The following is an 18077-nucleotide window of genomic DNA, read 5'->3' on the forward strand; positions in this document are numbered from 1 at the left end:
ACATTTTGTTTTATTTTTTTTTTTGCTTTCATTAAAAGTTTGAAGTTCTCCCATGGCAGTAATCCATTTCACCTGATCGACCACTCACGGCTCTGAACCTGGTACATCTGGTTCTGGGTGCCTATCAACATGCGGACCTAGATTTTGGTTTATGCGGGAACACAGTTTTGACATAGTAGGATATGACAAGAGTAGAAACATAAGAATAATCATGAAACTATCCATAATAAATGGACCGATTGGCATAGGTCCAAGAAGAAACAAACTTTTATTACAGCTATTAAACCTGTTTTATTCATTAAATATGAAAGTCCCTGCACACATGAAGGTGCAGACAGTATCAAAAGATTTATTTAGGAGAGACCTACTAGAAACAAAGCAACTTTAACTACCCATCATAACATTAAAACATATCATGACTTTCTGATTTGAGTAACATAAATACCATCCTCAAGCTATATACAAAAGAAGATAAGACAATAGCGATTCAAGCAAGCAGATAAACCTTATACATGTCTTTGCCAGTGGTTGCTGATTTAAGGACTTCAACCGGCACCAACATATAGCCTGTCTTTGCCAGTGGTTGCTGATTTAAGGACCTCAACCTGCACCAACATATAGCCTCGAATATGGAAAGGTGTGTCAAAAAATATATGTGAGAGGACCTTTGGCTCGCAAGGCTTTTTTTCTCCACCTCCGTTGGCTAAATTTTGCTCCTCCAGCTTAGACTCGCAGCATATTTTGTGGTCAGGAAGGAATGGAGTTTTGCTGCCTTAATGAATGCTGTTGCTTGTAATCACTTCGCAAATTAACTAAGAGAAAAACTTCAGATTCAGCTATACTTCAGCTAATAATGTTGCGAGGCTGGTAATCTGAAGTTTCTTTCTTGTGAAGAACAGAACATGAATGAAGTCACACGGTGAGAAGAGCAAATATGAATATGATACAAACACCATGATGAAAAATAACTGTTGTTTTTCCTACAGAGAGAACTTTTCCTTGGGAAAAGACTCCAGCATCTGAATGACCTCTATCTCCATACTATGATGGCAAATCTCAGAATGGGATTAGAGGAATGCAACTTATTATGATTCATGTGGCTCTAAGGAACCTCAGAGGGGCCAGAGAAAATGTCTGGTTTCTTGGTAAGTGGTGGATCCTCTGCAAGAAGAGGGTTGGAGTCATCATTTACATATAAGATACTTGTGGTTGCCTGTGTCTCTTTGTAGCGGGCCCATGTGACCAGGTATAATCCAGCAATGATCAAAACACCCCCAATAATGCTGCTACCACATGGGAATAAAGAGTTATGGAATGAAATGGAGACCTAATTGAACTAAAGCCTACAAAATTAAGAACAGTATGCATACTTGAAGAATTGACCCGTATCATAGCCAATGTAAGATATTGATAATTAACTTAACCACAAATATTGCCAAAACTTGATTGGCACCCCTCACTCTTGAGTTTAAAATCCAAGGTATTGCGGAAAAAAAAAAAAAAAAAAAACTTAACTATAAAAAATTGATTCCAATTTTCAATCCACAAATTACGCAGATTAGAAAATATGAAACTAAATAAAACAATGACATGGTAACTGATAAAAAGGTAAGCATTGAGATACGGATTGGTGTAAGACCTTCCAAGATAAATGGCATTTCCAAGGAACACTTTTGACAGCAATGCAGAAAATGCAGGTTGGAGTGGACTATACAGAGCCACTAATGTAGGTCCAATAATTTTGTTGGACCATGTCATTAGCCCATAGTTAAGAGTAGATGCAATGATTCCCTGAAAGAGCAGGTCACACATGATGTTATGTAGTAGTGCATAAGAAGATAAAATCAATTGCTTCATCAGATTCTAATCAGCACATATCTAGAAATAAATTCAGTTCTGGGCACCACACAAGGGATGTTGGAGATTCATAGCATGTCAACCTTATCTTGTGCAGTATATTCTTCCAAAGTGCAAAAATTAGTCCACTCTTTAGAAATGGTACAAAGACGGAAATAGGATCAATCAAAAGATCCTAACAGAGCTCAATTGTCCAGACAGAAATGAGGTACAGGTAAGCAGATTTGAGCTCCTAGAAAAAGCAATTCCTGAAAATTCTATCAGACCAAGTGTTGGGGGGAGGGGGGGCCGTGCCGGGGTGGCGGTGTGGGGAGAAGATATCAAACAAGGCTTGCATGATTAGCTTTTAAAAATATATTCTTAAAAGTGAAAAAACATGAAATGTAAAATCTTACAGCATATAGGACACTTATCATCTCCGACCATGTCAAGGTCCAGTCTGTATAACCATTAGCTGTGAGCAGTCCTGTCAGTACCATCAAGAATGCTCCTAAAGCATAAGAATATGTTGTCAAAGATAAACTGGCAGGATACTTCGCCAACACTGGAGCCTGAAATTATGGAAAAATTATATGAGTACAGAATTATAAAGAAAAAGAAAAAAACTCTATATGAACAGTTGATACCACTCACCCTTTGTAATGATCTCACCATATTAAACAACAAGTCAAAATTCAAGTATCTGCACTTTTGTGCAACTTACAGTCTTCTGAAGTAGTATCTTATTTGACAAAGACTGAATTTAACAGCATATGGAATCTGCTAATTTGGCATTCTTTGGGAAAAGGTGATCTGAGTTTTATTAAAATGTTAATTCTGTTGGAGGTAATCATGAATACCACAAACTTTGTATCATCTCCACCCGAAAATTTGTCTTTAATTGCCTCTTCTGCTCTGCAAACAGTGCATATTCATAATTCTTTTCTAAATTGAAAGCTATGTTAGTTTGTCATGCTGCAGATTTGTTGCCTCTATCGAAAGCTTATTACATTAAATTGATTTTCGTTCAACAGGTGAACTTAAACAAAAATGCCACCCAGCATCTGCTGGTCGATCGGAAAATTTGTCACATAACATGACTGTAATACTTATTGTAGCAAAATATTACATGAAATCACACCCTAAATGTGCACTTCAACATGCCTGTACTAGTTTGTACAAGTATCCACGCAATGTATAAAAGAAGAGCATTGCAATGGGGCCCAACATGTTAACAGAAGGATCCCTGAACCACTGGCCAGCCACATGGCAAGAGGGAATTGTTGGGATTTACAATGTTGTACAATTCATGGGAAGATTGGGGTATGAAGTACCAATGCTCTCATGCGACATGACCAACCACCAGTACATGGTAATAGATTTGGGCTTTGTAGCACCAACTTGAAAAGGAGTATGACTTTTAAAATTCAAATAAATAGGGTAAATGTAGCTTCTGTAATCCAATACCTGTAAAGCTAGATAAGCAGCCAAGCAACAACAATTTCCTATTAAACATAAAGCACCAATGTGCCACTCGTCCAACCCAAACCCAAGCAATGTAGATGCTAGATACCCAGCCAACTCAAGCTGAGGCTTCATGCTTGCCCCATTCTGAGATATTAGATCAGATACACTGGGTCCAATTACAGCTGGACCTCTATATAAAACCATTAATGCGGCACCTGAAACACAGACAAGCATGCCCAAAACCTTCATCTGGCTCTCATATCTACGCAAGTTCACCATCTCAGCACTGCATGTAGTCAACATCAGAGTGAATTCAGAAAGGAACAGACTTGATTAAAGGTGGAGCTATCCAGAGCAAAGAGGAAAGCAGCTCACCCCAATAACACAGCGAACATAAACGTCAAGACTGGTGTGGCAGGCTGAACAGCTGCTGCAAAAGTTGCATTCGTGTAACCAAGCCCTATAAGATATAGAAGCTGGTTGCCAAAAATCCTAGTAAAGGAACAATGTTTGAGGGGTTTAGTCTTTACTCAAATTATAAAGATCTAGCTGAACTGGTGCATTTTAAGACCTTACCCAGTTAATCCAAGAAGGCAAAATGATGTGATGAGGTGACGAGTCAGTGGTGGGCGAACCCTCCTGTGGAAAATCATGGTCATATTAATTCTACCTACATTATAACAAAGTAACAAACAAGGCAAAAAATCTGGACCTCATCCTATTTCTATAGAATGTAAACAACCGACTCTTAGTTTTCCATAAAACAAAGTGCTGACGACCATAGAATAACTTCACAAAAAGCAAGATAAAAAAGGACTTGCAATTTGCAAATGTTTGCAAAACAGAGCCATCATAATTGATAACAATGCACGGCCAGTATTTATTTCTGTGATGATGGTGAATATTGAGAATCAGAATTAGAAGAGAATAAAATAGGATAAAAGAGCAAGCAAATTTATACAAGAAAGGTTTACTCCCTTCAGCTAAGGCCAATCTGTAATGTCAAGCTGCAGCTTAGCTACTATTAGCCACAAAATGAAGGCTGTCCAATTTGCCCCATACCTAGTGGTTGGGGACGAATCTGTTTGGAAAATTTCTTCATGAGATAGATAAACCTTGCACTGGTATCAATTACAGTTTAGTTGCAACTTTTGGATTTCTTATTTTACTGCCATTGATAGACTACTTCCATCAATCATATGTTTTGAAGGACACATGCTCTACTTTAGAAGGCTTGAAAAATCTTTAATCTATGTACTGGTACGACGACTTCCCCAATCTAACTGTGACAATTAGCTAAAGTTGATTACTCTTGCTGTATCTCTAGAATTTGAATAACTTTCTTCTTTTACCAGAAAAATTTGGATATCTAGTGTTGCAGCCAATCCCCTCGTCGTCTGGTCGCCGGAAACGAGCGCCTGCAAAAGAAGTCCGCACTGACCGGAGGTGTCTCCAGCGGGGACCCTCCGACGGTCAAGTCAGAGAGGAGACTAGACAACAGTAGAAAAGAATCAAGGAGCTCAGTGAGGGGGAGAGAGAGAGAGAGAGTACATGCTCAAGGATTTTGAAAAGCCCTCCTCAGCACTGTTGCCTTCCCCGTTTTATAGTAGGGCGCGGCATGGCGCCGTCATTAATGGTGCCGACAATAGGAGAGTTGTCAAATCGCCGAGGACTGTCAAATCGCCGTGGGGCTGTCAAATTACTAGGGTTGACCCGTGCCTTAGGTGGGATAACGCCTCAGGGCGGCTAAGCCGCACGCCGCTGTCAGGGCGGACAACCTCTAGCAGTTGTACGGCGTTTGAAGGAGTCGACCGACTGTATGTCTGTGCCTAGTTGAGGAATGTCGGGCGAATACCCAGGGACCCTCCGATGGTCAGTCGGGCGGACACCTAGGGACCCTCCGATGGTCAGTCGGGCGCCTTACAAGAGTCGGATATCGGGCTCTATAGTTCGGCCAGTCGAGAGCGGAGAGGGTCTGCCCGACCGACGTATACTCGGTCGGTCGGTGTTGGCAGTCGTCGGTCGGCAGAGTCGGGCGCTGGTCAGGCGGGCCCGACAGTGAATCGGCGTGAGAGGACCGGTCGGTATATCCCAACAGTTGCCCCCCTCCACTCCTGAGTCGGATGGCGTGCTGGCCAGCATCCTTGCGCGGGCGGCATCGTCAGGCGAGAGGAGTGGATATCCATCGTATTAAATTCTCACTCTGACGACCGTATCATTGGTTGGTCCGGTGTTAGGCGTCTTGCGGGTGTCAGACGCCTCGCCCCGTCAGGGTCGGACGTCCCATCCCATCGATGTTGGACGTCCCATCCCATCGGCGTCAGACGTTCCGTCCCATCGAGAATGAAAACCGTAGTTCCCGCCGTCTCTTCGGGGATGCGAAACGCCACGGCCTTTCTGCCACGTAGCAGGTGGCCATTGGACCGGGTCCGTTCGAGCGGATGGGGGTGACGTGGCCCGATCTGAGGACGGGTGCGTCGAACCGTCGGACCAAAGGAGGGCCCAGATGTCGCCACGTACCGTGATCTGGGAGATCCTCGTTGGTCGTGCTTCCATCTCGGCCATCGGGGGGCGCTATATATACAGGGTCGCCTGCATCCGGATTTTCACTTTCCCCATTCGCTGTCGAAACTCTGCCCGTGCGGTCCCCTGCCCCAGGTAATTGTCTCCATTTTTCCGCTTCTTAGGAGTCTTTCTTTTCCTCTAGGAGCCTTCACCGTTGCCCGTCTCCTTCCTTGCTTCCTCACGGTTCTCTTCCCCCTTCTTATTTTCTGTCTTCTGTTCTGGTTCATGGCTAGAACATCTCCAAGAGGAGGTCAGTCGGGGAACCCGACTGACGATCTTCGGTCGACCCCAGAGGTGAAGGTCTCTTCACTTTCAGGGCCGAACGTCGATCGGCTCCGGGAGCATTATTGCATCCCAGAGCAATTTCGACTGTTCGCCCCTGGAGCCAACGGTCGGGTCAACGACCCGCCTGAGGGCCAGGTGGCCTTTTACGTCGAGGACCTCCGGATCGGTCTTCGCTTCCCGGTCCCGGAGTTCGTCCGGAATGTGTTGGACTATTACGGGCTATGTCCGGCACAACTTGCGTCGAACTCGGTTCGGCTAATAGTCAGCTTTGCCCTATTGTGTCGGCTTTTGCCGACCATCCCTCGGATTTCACTCTTCCGAGCCTTTTTTGTTCTCCGACCCCACCCTAAAGCCCGAGGATGGTGGTACTTTAATCCTCGGAAGGGACTCTCCTTCATCACCGGTCTTCCATCGTCGATTCATGGATGGAAGAACCAGTTCTTCTTCGTCTCTTCTTCTATTCCTTGGGGGTTTCCTACCCATGGGTGGACCCTCGAACCCAACCGAACGAGAACAGTCGGGTGGAGGTCGGAGACCGGGAAGACTTCCACCGTCTGAAAGATATCTCGGTGCCGAAGCAGAGGGAGCTCGTCATCGAGCAGGCCCTGTACGACGCCGGTCTCAGCCCGGTCCCTCGCTTAGGTTCGTTTCTCTTCTCCTTCCCTCTTTCTTCTTTTCTTTCTTTTTTTGGTGCTGATCATCTATCGTTGTTTGCAGATATGCCATCGAGGGCGAGATTGACGGCGGCCGACGTCCGGCAGTACGCTGCGCGAAAAAGGCCGGCGCAAGGGGCTGAACCATCGTGCCTCCCAAGAGGCCTCAGGTGGCTTCGCCGAGCGAGCCGGCTGCGACGGAGGTGGAGCCCGTCATTGCACTGTCGGCGCCGACGGTGCCTGTCGAAGTCCCATCCAAGGGACCATCGACCGAGGGAGCAGCCTCGCCCGAGGGACGGGCGGCTGAAGAATCGATCGAGGATGTGCCGGCTGCTCAGCCGGTAGAAGAGGTTCAGGAAGAGGCGCGCGAGCCCGAGCAACCCGCGTCTGCTGCTGCCGCGCCTTCGGGAGAGACCCGATCGGGCTCAAGCATGCCATCCTTCTCCGACATCAGGGCCTGGATATCCGCCCGAAGGAAGGCCCCAATGGCGTCCGGCGACGACAGAAGGTCGGCCGGTGGTGGGGCATCGACCGACTCCCCACTTCCCGAAGGAGCGTCGGCCCTGGCCAACCACGACTTGGCCAGGAGGCTATGCCAGGCGCTCATCCTACCGGCCGACGTCGAGGCCATGAAGAATCAGCGTGTCTCCGACATGCTGTCCTCATTCTACCCGACTATGATTCGGGTAAGTTTTCTTTCTTTCTGTTCTCATCATCATTTTTTATAGGTTCGGTCTTCTGACGATCGGCTTCATTTTGTGCAGCTGATTTATAACATATCCGAGCTGGAGGCCGGATATCGAAGATTCGACGATATGCGCGTGGCCTGGAAGGACAAGGCCGCGGCCGTCGAAGCCGATAAGGTCATACTGGTCGACCAGTTGCAGCAGTCGGTCGACCGGGAGGTCCGGCTTGAGGGGGAGATCTCTCGTCTTACCGAGGAGGTCTCCCGACTCACAGGCACCCTGGCCGCTTCGGGGACCGAGATGCAGTCAGTTCGGGAAGACGCTAAGCAAAAATCCCGCACCATCCGTCGGCTGCGTCACGAGAGGGACAGCTTCGCCAAGGAGCTCAAGGCCGAACACGAGCAGCTCCGAGCAAGCCTCGAGAACCTCGCTAAGGCCGAAGAAAGTCTGTCCATCGCTCAGGCCGACGCAGACATCGCAAGGGCGGAAGCAGAGTCGGCGAAGGAAGCCATGGGTCGGGCTATAGAAGACTTCCGCGACTCCGAAGAGTACCGGGAGGAACTTCTGGAGAGCGGCTTCCTCTCATACCGAGTGGGGTACGAGGACGCTCGGGAAGCCGTCCGGAGCTTATATTCGGAGCTCGACCTCGGCAGCATCGTTCTGCCAGAGTCGGAGGCCCCAGCTGCGGAGGAGATGGCTGACCCATCGTCGGGAGGTCGCACCATCACAGCAGAAGCCGAAGCAGACGCGGACCAGGCCACCGAAGGTCAAGCGGCTCTGACTCCCGAAGCGGCACCGACCTCCGAAGCCCGAGTGGATTCGCCGACCGCCCCCAATCTTCGCCCGATGGAGGAAGTCGATTCCGAGGACTAGTCGGTCTTTTGTTTTTACTTTTATTCAGCATACTTGTAATCAGGCTTCGGCCTAATTTTGTAAACTTAGCCCGAACTTTAATGAAAGCAAAAGCCTTTTTACCTTTGACTCTCTTCCTTTGTATGTCCTTTTTTTTTTTTGAGATGTGTCTTGTGTGATTCGCCGAAGTACTTTTTGAACGCATAGGTCGTAAGCCCAGTGCACTAGTTAGGACGTTCGGTAGGATCTCAGATAATGATCCGAGGTAGTCGGTAACGCGCGCCGCGGCAAAGGCAGAGCAAATTCCAACTTTGAATCAGCCTCCCGATTGTCGTGTAACCCGACGGTCGAGGGCTTAAGTCGAACGCCTGTCGCCCGGGCGTGAGTCGGACGTGTTCGTCGAGTCGAAGGCCGACCGACCTCTGGGCATAACTCGATGGCCGGATCATTCCATAGGACCTGATAGTCAAATGTCGTCCGATGCATTCAGTCGAATGGCGTCCGATGCGTTTAGTCGGAGAAACGATGACAAGTCGAGTTCCCATTACCCCGACCTAGGTCAGATTTATACGTCACGCCGCGTGCGATAAATAGTGGCAAGCCGAATATCCTTCAATCGATCATGACCTGATCGGTAAGTTACCGACGCAACATTGGTCGCGTTGGCGCTTTGCCTTTCTTGGCCAGGGCCGAGTCGGCAAGTCAGCCGATCATTTTGCCCAAGAGTTTTAACTGTAGAAGGAGTGTCACTCCCGTCGTCGTGGATATATCGGTCCTTTCAAGCGTCCGATGCATTGTCGGTGATCGGGCCGTTGGTCCCCAGTGGAACGTTAGGCTCAAGTCGGGACGTCGGGGCTCGTACTTCTTGGCGAGCGCCGACCCACAGTCGAAGAGTCGAGATTCCAGACTCCGAAGTTTTGAAACTGAATTTGTATTCCGAGTGAGGGGATACAAAGTTCATTGGTAGTACAACTTTAGGTTGTCGGCATTCCAGGTCCGGGGAATGGCGTTCCCTTCTAGAGTCTCCAGTCGGTAAGCTCTCGGCCCGTAGGCGTCCGCCACCTTGTAGGGTCCTTCCCAGTTCGGAGCTAACTTCCCTCGGTCTAGAGGCTTCGAGACTTCTGCCTTTCTTGAGACTAGATCCCCAGGCCTGAAAAGCTTCGGTTTGACCTTGACGTTGTAATATCGGGCTACTTTCTGTCGGTAAGAAGCCATGCGGAGTTGAGCCTCGCTCCGAAGTTCAGGGAGGAGGTCTAGGTCGGCCCTCCGACACTCAGAGTTGTCCGGCTCTTAATACTGCTCGACTCTAGTCGATGGTAGCCCGATCTCGAGCGGTATCATCGCCTCTGTTCCATAGACCAAGCTGAAAGGCGATTCTCCGATCGGGACACGGGGTGTCGTTCGATACGCCCATAGGACGGAATTCAACTCCTCGACCCAGAGGCCTCTGGCTTCATTCAGTCGGGTTTTAAGTCTATGCAGAATGGTCCGGTTGGTCACCTCGACTTCACCGTTGGACTGTGGGTGTCCGACCGATGTCAGTCGGTGCATGATATGAAACCTTGCACAAAAGTCTCTGAAGTCCTGGTTGTCGAATTATCGTCCATTGTCGGTGATAATGATGTGCGGCAATCCGAACCTGAAGATGATGGATTTCTGGACGAAGTCCTCCATCTTCCGTTCAGTGATTTGCGCCAGAGGCTCGGCTTCCACCCACTTAGTGAAGTAGTCGATGGCGACAACTATGAACTTTCTTTGGCCAGATACCGGAGGGAAGGGGCCGAGTATGTCGATCCCCTACTGGACGAAGGGCCACGGGGCGACGATTGGGGTGATTCGGCTGGCTGGTCGGTGCTGTATGTTGGCGTACCTCTGGCATGGCTCACACTTCCGAACCAACTCAGCCGCATCCTTCCTCATGGTAGGCCAGTAGTAACCCTGCCGTAGGACTTTGTAGGCCAAAGATTTGCCCCCCAAGTGGTTTCCGCAGATCCCTTCGTGTACTTCTCTGAGTGCATAGTCCGCGTCGGTCGGTCCTAAGCATCTGAGCAAGAGGAGGGAGAACGACCTTTTGTAGAGTCGGCCATCCATCATCACGTATTGGGAGGCCGACCATCGGAGCCGTTTGGCCTCCATGGGGTCTTCAGGGCTAGTTCCATCGATCAGGTAATGAACGATCGGATCCATCCAGCTTGGCTCGGCCACTAGTTGCAGCACCTCGATCCCGTCGATGCTTGGCTACTCAAGATTCTCCACGAACGTCCGACCCAAGGCGTCATAAGCCGAAGTCGCAAGCCTGGAGAGTGCATCGGCCCGAGTGTTCTCCGACCTAGGGATGTGGGAGATCTCGAAATATCCGAAGCGTGCCACGAGATCTTTCGCCTTCAGGAGATACTTTGCCATAGTTGGGTCTCGCACCTCGAATTTGCCCTTGACCTGCCCCACAACCAGCTGGGAGTCGAAGAAGACTCGGAGGCTGTCGATCCTAAGCTCTTTCGCCATTTTCAGGCCAGCGAGGAGCGCCTCGTACTCGGCTTGATTGTTGGAAGTTTTAAAATCGAATCGGAGGGCGTACTCAGTGACTACCCCCTCCAAGTTGGTGAGCAGGAACTCGGCCCCGCTCCCACGAGCATTGGAAGCTCCGTCGATGTGCAGCACCCAGGTAGACCTGGGATCAGGCTCCAAGATAGCAACTTCTCTGGAGCTCTCGTCTTTCGGTCTTTGGTCGGCTGTCGGGCATTCCGCGATAAAGTCGGCCAGGACCTGGGCCTTCAAGGCAGATCACGGTCAATACTGAATGTCGAACTCACTGAGCCTCATTGCCCATTTCGCCAGTCGTCCCGATGTGTCGGGACGGCGCAATATCGCCCTCAGGAGTTGGTCGGTGAGGACCACAATAGCGTGCGCTTGAAAATACGGACGGAGTCGTTGCGCAGACACAATCAGGGCGAATATCATCTTCTCCGTCTTTGAATACCGAGCTTCAGCACCGTGGAGCACTTTGCTGGTGTAGTATATAGGTTGGTGGATTCGGTTCTCGTTTTCTCGGACGAGCACCGAGCTAACCGTCTCAGGGGAAGTGGCCAAATAGAGGTACATTGTCTCTCCGACTTTTGGCTTTACAAGCAGCGGTGGAGAGGCTAGGTACCTCTTCAAGTCCTCAAAGGCCCACCGGCACTCATCCGACCAGGAGAAGTCCTTCACCTGTCTCAAAGTTTTGAAGAACGGGAGGCATCTTTCAGCCGACCGAGAGATGAATCGGCTGAGTGCGATGATCCTTCCGTTGAGTTGTTGCACCTCTCTTTTGTTGTCCGGATGTCGCATATCGACGATTGCTTTGATCTTCTCGGGATTGGTCTTGATTCCTCGTTACGAAACGAGGAACCCGAGAAATTTCCCCGAAGTCACTCCGAAGGCGCATTTAGTTGGATTTAGCTTCATCCGATGTCGTCGTAGAGTGCGGAAAGTTTCCTCGAGATCTTGCACGTGATCTGAAATTTGCGCACTCTTTACTAGCATGTCGTCCACGTACACCTCCATGTTGCGCCCGATTTGGTCTTTGAAGATCTTATTGACAAGTCATTGATAGGTAGCCCCGGTGTTCTTCAGACCGAAGGGCATTACTCTGTAGCAGTAAAAGCCCTTGGCGGTCACGAAGGCCGTGTACTCTTCGTCTTCCGGCGCCATCCGGATCTGATTGTACCCGACAAAGGCGTCCATGAAGCTGAGCAGTCGGTAGCCGGACGTCGCATCTACCAGCTGGTCAATTTTCGGAAGTAGAAAACTGTCCTTTCGGGCAGGCTCGATTCAAGTCGGTGTAGTCGATGCAGATCCTCCACTTCCCGTTGGCCTTCTTCACCATGACCACATTGGCGAGCCAATCGGGATACGTGGTCTCTCTGATGAAGCCCGCCTCGAGTAGCTTGTCCACTTCTTCGTCAATGGCCTTCTACCTTTCGGGAGCAAAAGACCGCTTCTTCTGCCTCATCGGCCTCATCGTTGGGTCGATGTTGAGTCGGTGAGTCATCATCTCCGAGGGGATACCCGACATATCCGCTGCCGACCAAGCGAATACGTCGGCATTGGCCTTCAGCAGCTTCACTAGCTGCCGTTGCCCGGGGTTGGGTAATTGAGACCCGACCCATACCATTCGTTCGGGATTCTCCGATATCGGGATGGGGACAAGCTGTTCGGCCGGCTCACCCCGTTCTTCCACTTCCCGTTGGTCCAACTTGTCGACCGTCAGGGAGCCCCTCATAATTAATTGCTTCAAGCGGAGATCTGGAAGCATCGCCGAGCGAGCTGTTGATCCCCGCGCATCTCTCCGACTCCATTTTTGGTCGGAAACCGAACCAACAGATGATACATCGAGACTATTGCCCTGAGGGCGTTTAGTCCGGACCTTCCAAGTATGGTGTTATAGGCCGAAGACACTTGGACAACCGCAAAGGTTAGGTGGACTGTGCTTTGTCGTGGTTCGGTTCTAGCCGTCACGGATAAAGTAATTTCCCCTTCCACGGTGACGGCATCCCCAGCGAAGCCTATCAGGGGTGCAGAGACTCTCCTGAGCCGGTCAGCCGACAGTCGCATCCGGGAGAAGGTCGAGTAAAACAAAACATTCGTCGAACTTTCATTATCTACAAAAATCTTTCTTACATCATAATTTGCTATCGTTGCCAAGACAACAACAGCGTCGTCATGGGGAGTTTGGACACCCCAAACATCTTCATCTGTAAAAGTAATTAATTGCCTTCGCGCAGCTTCTTCGTCGGCTCCCCTCCAGCAGTCGCCCCCGGGTCCAGTCGTTTGGAGATCATGTTGATGACCCCGGCCGTTGGCTGGTTATTCGCAGCTTCCTCAGTCGGCTGGGGTCATCAGTCGGTGACGGGACGAGTCGGTGGGTTCTTCCGAAATTTATCGAGATACCCTCGACGTATTAAGGCCTCAATTTCATCCTTGAGTTGGATGCATTACTCGGTGTTGTGGCCATGGCCCCGATGGAATCGACAGTACTTCCGCCGGTCGAGGCCCTTCGCCTTCAGAGGCGGGGGCCGTCGCAGATATTCCTCCCCTTCGATCTCCATCAAAATCTGCGCACGAGGAGCAGAGAGAGGAGTATAGGAGTCATACCTGGGGCGTGTCGGCCTCGGACTCCGCTGTCGAGGCGGCCTCTGGTTCCGTTGTTGGAGCGAGACCGGCTTGTCGGTCGGGGACCTGCTCGGCTCGGTAGGGTCCCGACCCTTCCTTCGCTTCTCCTTCGGGCCCCTGGCCTCAGTCTGGCGCCGATCGGAAGCTCCTTCGTCCGCGCACATGTACTTGTACGCGCGCTCTAGCAGTTCGGCGTACGTTCGGGGGAGGATCTTGTCCAAAGAGTAGGTGAATCGGGACCCTCTTAACCCCCTCTTCATGGCTGAGATGGTCATGTCTTCATTGAGGTCCCGGACCTCGAGCGTGGCCGCATTGAATCGCGTCACGAAATATTGGAGCGTCTCATTTTCTCCCTGTTTAAGGGAAAAAAGGCTATCCGAAGTTCATGGCGGCTTCTGGCTGGTGCTAAAGTGGGCCACAAAAGAATGCTCAAGCTGTCCAAAGGAGTGAACACTTTCTGGGCGAAGGCCGGAGTACCAGGCCCTGACAGCTTTGCGGAGTGTGGCGGGGAAGCCGATGCAAAGGAGGACATCGGTCGCCCCTTGGATCATCATGAGAGCCTTGTAGCTCTCCAGATGGTCAATTGGGTCGGTGGAGCCGTCGTAAGGCTCCACGTGGGGCATCTTGAACCGACTAGGAATCGGCTCGTCGAGGATGAGTCGGGAGAGAGGTTGGACGGTCTGGAAGTCGACGTCGTTCGAGGACTTCTGTCCGTCCACCTGCAGCTGGACAAGCCGACGGTCGATTTCTTCGAACCTGCGTTCGTAGTCGTTGGCCCGTCGGTGCTGAGAGACCCCGAGAGTGGAGTCTCCCGATGACTCTGAGAGGGAGGCGGATGGCGTTCGCGGCCGCTTCTCCTTCCTTGTCCGTTCCAGCCGGGAAGGAGTCAATCATCTAGACCGATGGGTATCAAGCCGCGGCCGCCTCTCCTCCTCTCGGTGGGAGTGCTATAACAGTTGCTCCTGAGGAAGAGACGGAGACCGACGCGGGCGCCGGCGGCTGCTCCTGGAGGGCATTGGGTGTGCCGCCGGTTGCTCCGCCGGCGAGTGCCGCAACCGGGTTGTTTGCTGTTGGAGGCTCTTGACCGCGTCCGTCAGCACGGTCATCTGCCGCACAATCGCCGCGATCTGCGCCTCCGTGGTCACCACAGGACGCGGAGAGGCAGGTTCCGCCATGGAGGGTGGAGGAGAGGCCTCTTCCGGATGGGAAGAGTGCCTCGTCGATCCGGTGATCCTCGACCGCTGAGCTCTGGTTCTTATCATCTCGAAAGGATGTCTCGAGTTCTGTGGGGGTCGCAATCCCTGTTCCTTAGCTGCTCCCCCTTCCTGGCGCGCCAAACCTGTTGCGGCCAATCCCCTCGTCGTCTGGTCGCCGGAAACGAGCGCCTGCAAAAGAAGTCCGCACTGACCGGAGGTGTCTCCGGCGGGGACCCTCCGACGGTCAAGTCAGAGAGGAGACTAGGCAACAGTAGAAAAGAATCAAGGAACTCAGCGAGGGAGAGAGAGAGAGTACACGCTCAAGGATTTCGAAAAGCCCCCCTCAGCACTGTTGCCTTCCCCGTTTTATAGTAGGGCGCGGTATGGCGCCGTCATTAATGGTGCCGACAATAGAAGAGTTGTCAAATCGTCGAGGACTGTCAAATCGCCGTGGGGCTGTCAAATCACTAGGGTTGACCCATGCCTTAGGTGGGATAACGCCCCAGGGCGGCTAAGCCGCACGCCGCTGTCAGAGCGGACAACTTCTAGCAGTTGTACGGCGTTTGAAAGAGTCGACCGACTGTATGTCTGTGCTTGATTGAGGAATGTCAGGCGAACATCCAGGGACCCTCCGATGGTCAGTCGGGCGGACACCTAGGGACCCTCCGATGGTCAGTCGGGCACCTTACAAGAGTCGGATATCGGGCTCTATAGTTCGGCCAGTCGAGAGCGAAGAGGGTCTGCCCGACCGACGTAGACTCGGACGGTCGGTGTCGGCAGTCATCGGTCGGCAGAGTCAGACGCTGGTCAAGCGGGCCCAATGGTGAGTCGGTGTGAGAAGACCGATCGGTATATCCCAACATCTAGAATTTCTTCTCTTCTTTGCAGTCAGACCACTTGATCCACGTGTATCTATCAACACAATCAATCCGGACCCACAAAGTCATACTCATCAATACACAATAAGAAGCTCAAGCCCACCACAACCGGAAGAGATCCTTCATCAGTTGGGGTATGATTAAAAGACAACCAATCAATTTGACTCAGAAAGCAAGTAATCATCATCACAATATAAAGAGACAATAGAAGAATCGACTAGAAAGTCCCTGACAAGTAACAGGAAAGAGAGAGAGAGGTGTAAAAGAGAGAGAAGGGGGAACACCTCACCTTTCACGGAAGAAGGCGAGGGGACCGAGGATGGAGAGGGCGAGGAGGTCACGGTAGACGGAGAAGACGACTTGGTTCATCCCCACGTCCAGCACCGATTTGGTGACCACGTGGTAACCCCCATTCACAACCTGCACCAACGCCATCGCCGCGTGCGCCCTACCCGCCCTACTGCCTCCCCACGCCATCCTCTGCTTCGAGCTTTCTGTGTTCTCTCACCTAATAGCTGCAATCTCCACCCTTCTCCCTTCTCCTCCTCATCCTAATAAACGTCTTTATTTTGCTTGAAGACTGGTAAAGCCCACTGAAGTCTTCGCTCTTCTTATGGCTTTCGATTCTCTCTCCAAGACTGCAGACAAAGAAAAGACCAGGGACGTCCCCAGATAGCCTCCTTTGGTACCGATGACAGGTCCCCGTCTCGTGGGATCCACGCCTAGCGACCGCCGGTGCCATGAGATTTTTATACTCGTCGTCCATCAAAACAATAATTGTATACTTTTCCGTTCTTGTCCGGCCGCGACCTGACTCGGGAGGGCAGTAGGACGACCCCTTTTTTTTTCCTTTTTTTAATTGTATACTCTGTCCGGCTGCAGCCTAACTCAGGATAGCTGTCGGACGATTTTTTTTTTCTCATTTTTTATATTTTTTTATTTTTATATAGGATCATCCTAAAATTTGTATTGATACCGAGCACCAATACGTCTTGATATCATGCATTGATTTGATATTTTTTATCTAAATAATATTTATTTTAAAAAATTAATAAAAATATTTTTTTTAATATTTATCAAAGAACCGTCCAAACCAAAATCGTCCTATGATAAAATGACTGTGCTGACTCACTATCCTACATGCTACTTAAAATATGGAGTCAGCAATCAGAGATCCGCCTTACGGTAGAATGACTAATAGAGTCATTTTATCATAGGACGACTTAGGTCCTCACTAAATCCCTCCCTCCTCTCTCTCCATCACTTAGAAAAAAAAAAAGTAAACCCTCCCCTCTCCCTAACTGATTCTTAGTCCCTGCATGCCCTCCCAACTTCCCTCTCGTAAGAACCCCCTTCCTCTCCTTCTTGATCCTCAACATGAGAAACCCCCTTCTCTCTCTCTCTCTCTCTCTCGATCTCCGACGCGAGAACCCCCCAATGTGAGAAACCTCTCTCCTTCTCTCTCTCGATCCTTGGCATGAGAACCCCCCACCCTCTTCCTCTCGATCCCGACGACCCTCCCTCCTCCTCCCAACCCACCCCCCTCCCTCCTCCTCTCAACAGTCCCTGATGCCCCTCTCTTCTTGCCGGCGGTCCCTGTGGCCCTTCTCGCCCCCCTCCTCTCGACGGTCTCCAGTGCGCCACCCCACTCCCCCCATCCAGCGAGGCCACAAAGGTATCCAAATTTTTTTTATTTTTATGATTTCATTTTTTATATAAATTATAAATTTATTTCTTCAGATGGACTATTTAGAAGGAAGATAATTTTATCTAAATAATATTAATTTATAAATAAATTATCAAAATAATTTTTTACTTACTTATTTTTAAAAATTTTGCATTGCATAGAACCATAAATCCATCTTTTGATTAATGTATGTATTCTAAACGTTCGTATATTTATATTTTTTTATACAGACGGAAGAATTATGTACATTGGTCAATTAACTGTCCAGTTTGTACAGTTTGAAAATTATAATTAATTTAATAGATAATTACAATAATCAAACGATACGCAATAGGGACCGAAAGAAATTTTGGACAGTATTTTTTTTTGGTTCTCCTCACATATTTTCAGCCGTATGGGAGAACTAAAGGAAAACACTGTCGAAATTTTTTTCGGCCTCTATTGCATATTATTTAATTACTATAATTGACCTATAAAATTAATGTAATTTTGAATGGGATAGGACCTCCTATACCTATTAGTTGATGATAGGATGTATTTATTATGTAAGCCATTTTAAATGTTAAGTACTTCATCCTAGTAAACATATATTCATATGTTCATGTAGTTACTTCTCACAATAATTTTTAACAAAATGGATCCAAGTTTTATCACTGTTATCTTTTATTGGGATGGAAAGATCAGTCGTAATGCTAATGGTGCATATTACGACGATGGAAGGATCCGGATGACTATGGTGGATCGTAATGCAATATACTAAGAACTTGTGTGAGTCTGCTATGCTGTCATCAGATGAAACTCCAATCATTGTAGAATTTTTTTAG

General features: G+C 49.5%; 1 protein-coding gene across 3 annotated transcripts; it reads right to left on the reverse strand.

Moving 5' to 3' along the window:
• Positions 1-264: 264 nt before the first annotated feature.
• On the reverse strand, positions 265-16536 carry LOC140850801 (WAT1-related protein At5g45370-like). 3 transcript variants are annotated; one of them, XM_073256330.1, is made up of 7 exons: positions 15856-16529; positions 3880-3942; positions 3679-3795; positions 3304-3589; positions 2253-2408; positions 1640-1791; positions 265-812 (listed from the first exon to the last, which is right to left on the reverse strand). In XM_073256330.1, exons 1-7 carry the CDS (start codon positions 16041-16043, stop codon positions 809-811), a joined length of 966 nt encoding a protein of 321 aa, XP_073112431.1. In that variant the 5' UTR covers positions 16044-16529; the 3' UTR covers positions 265-808. The 3 variants fall into 3 exon arrangements, with proteins under 3 accessions (XP_073112431.1, XP_073112430.1, XP_073112428.1); XM_073256329.1 differs by having other exon boundaries at positions 266-1283; positions 15856-16527; XM_073256327.1 differs by lacking the exon at positions 265-812 and having other exon boundaries at positions 1290-1791; positions 15856-16536.
• Positions 16537-18077: the final 1541 nt, after the last annotated feature.

Source organism: Elaeis guineensis, chromosome 4 (assembly GCF_000442705.2).
Source record: "Elaeis guineensis isolate ETL-2024a chromosome 4, EG11, whole genome shotgun sequence".
In the NCBI taxonomy this organism is placed as follows: domain Eukaryota; kingdom Viridiplantae; phylum Streptophyta; class Magnoliopsida; order Arecales; family Arecaceae; genus Elaeis; species Elaeis guineensis.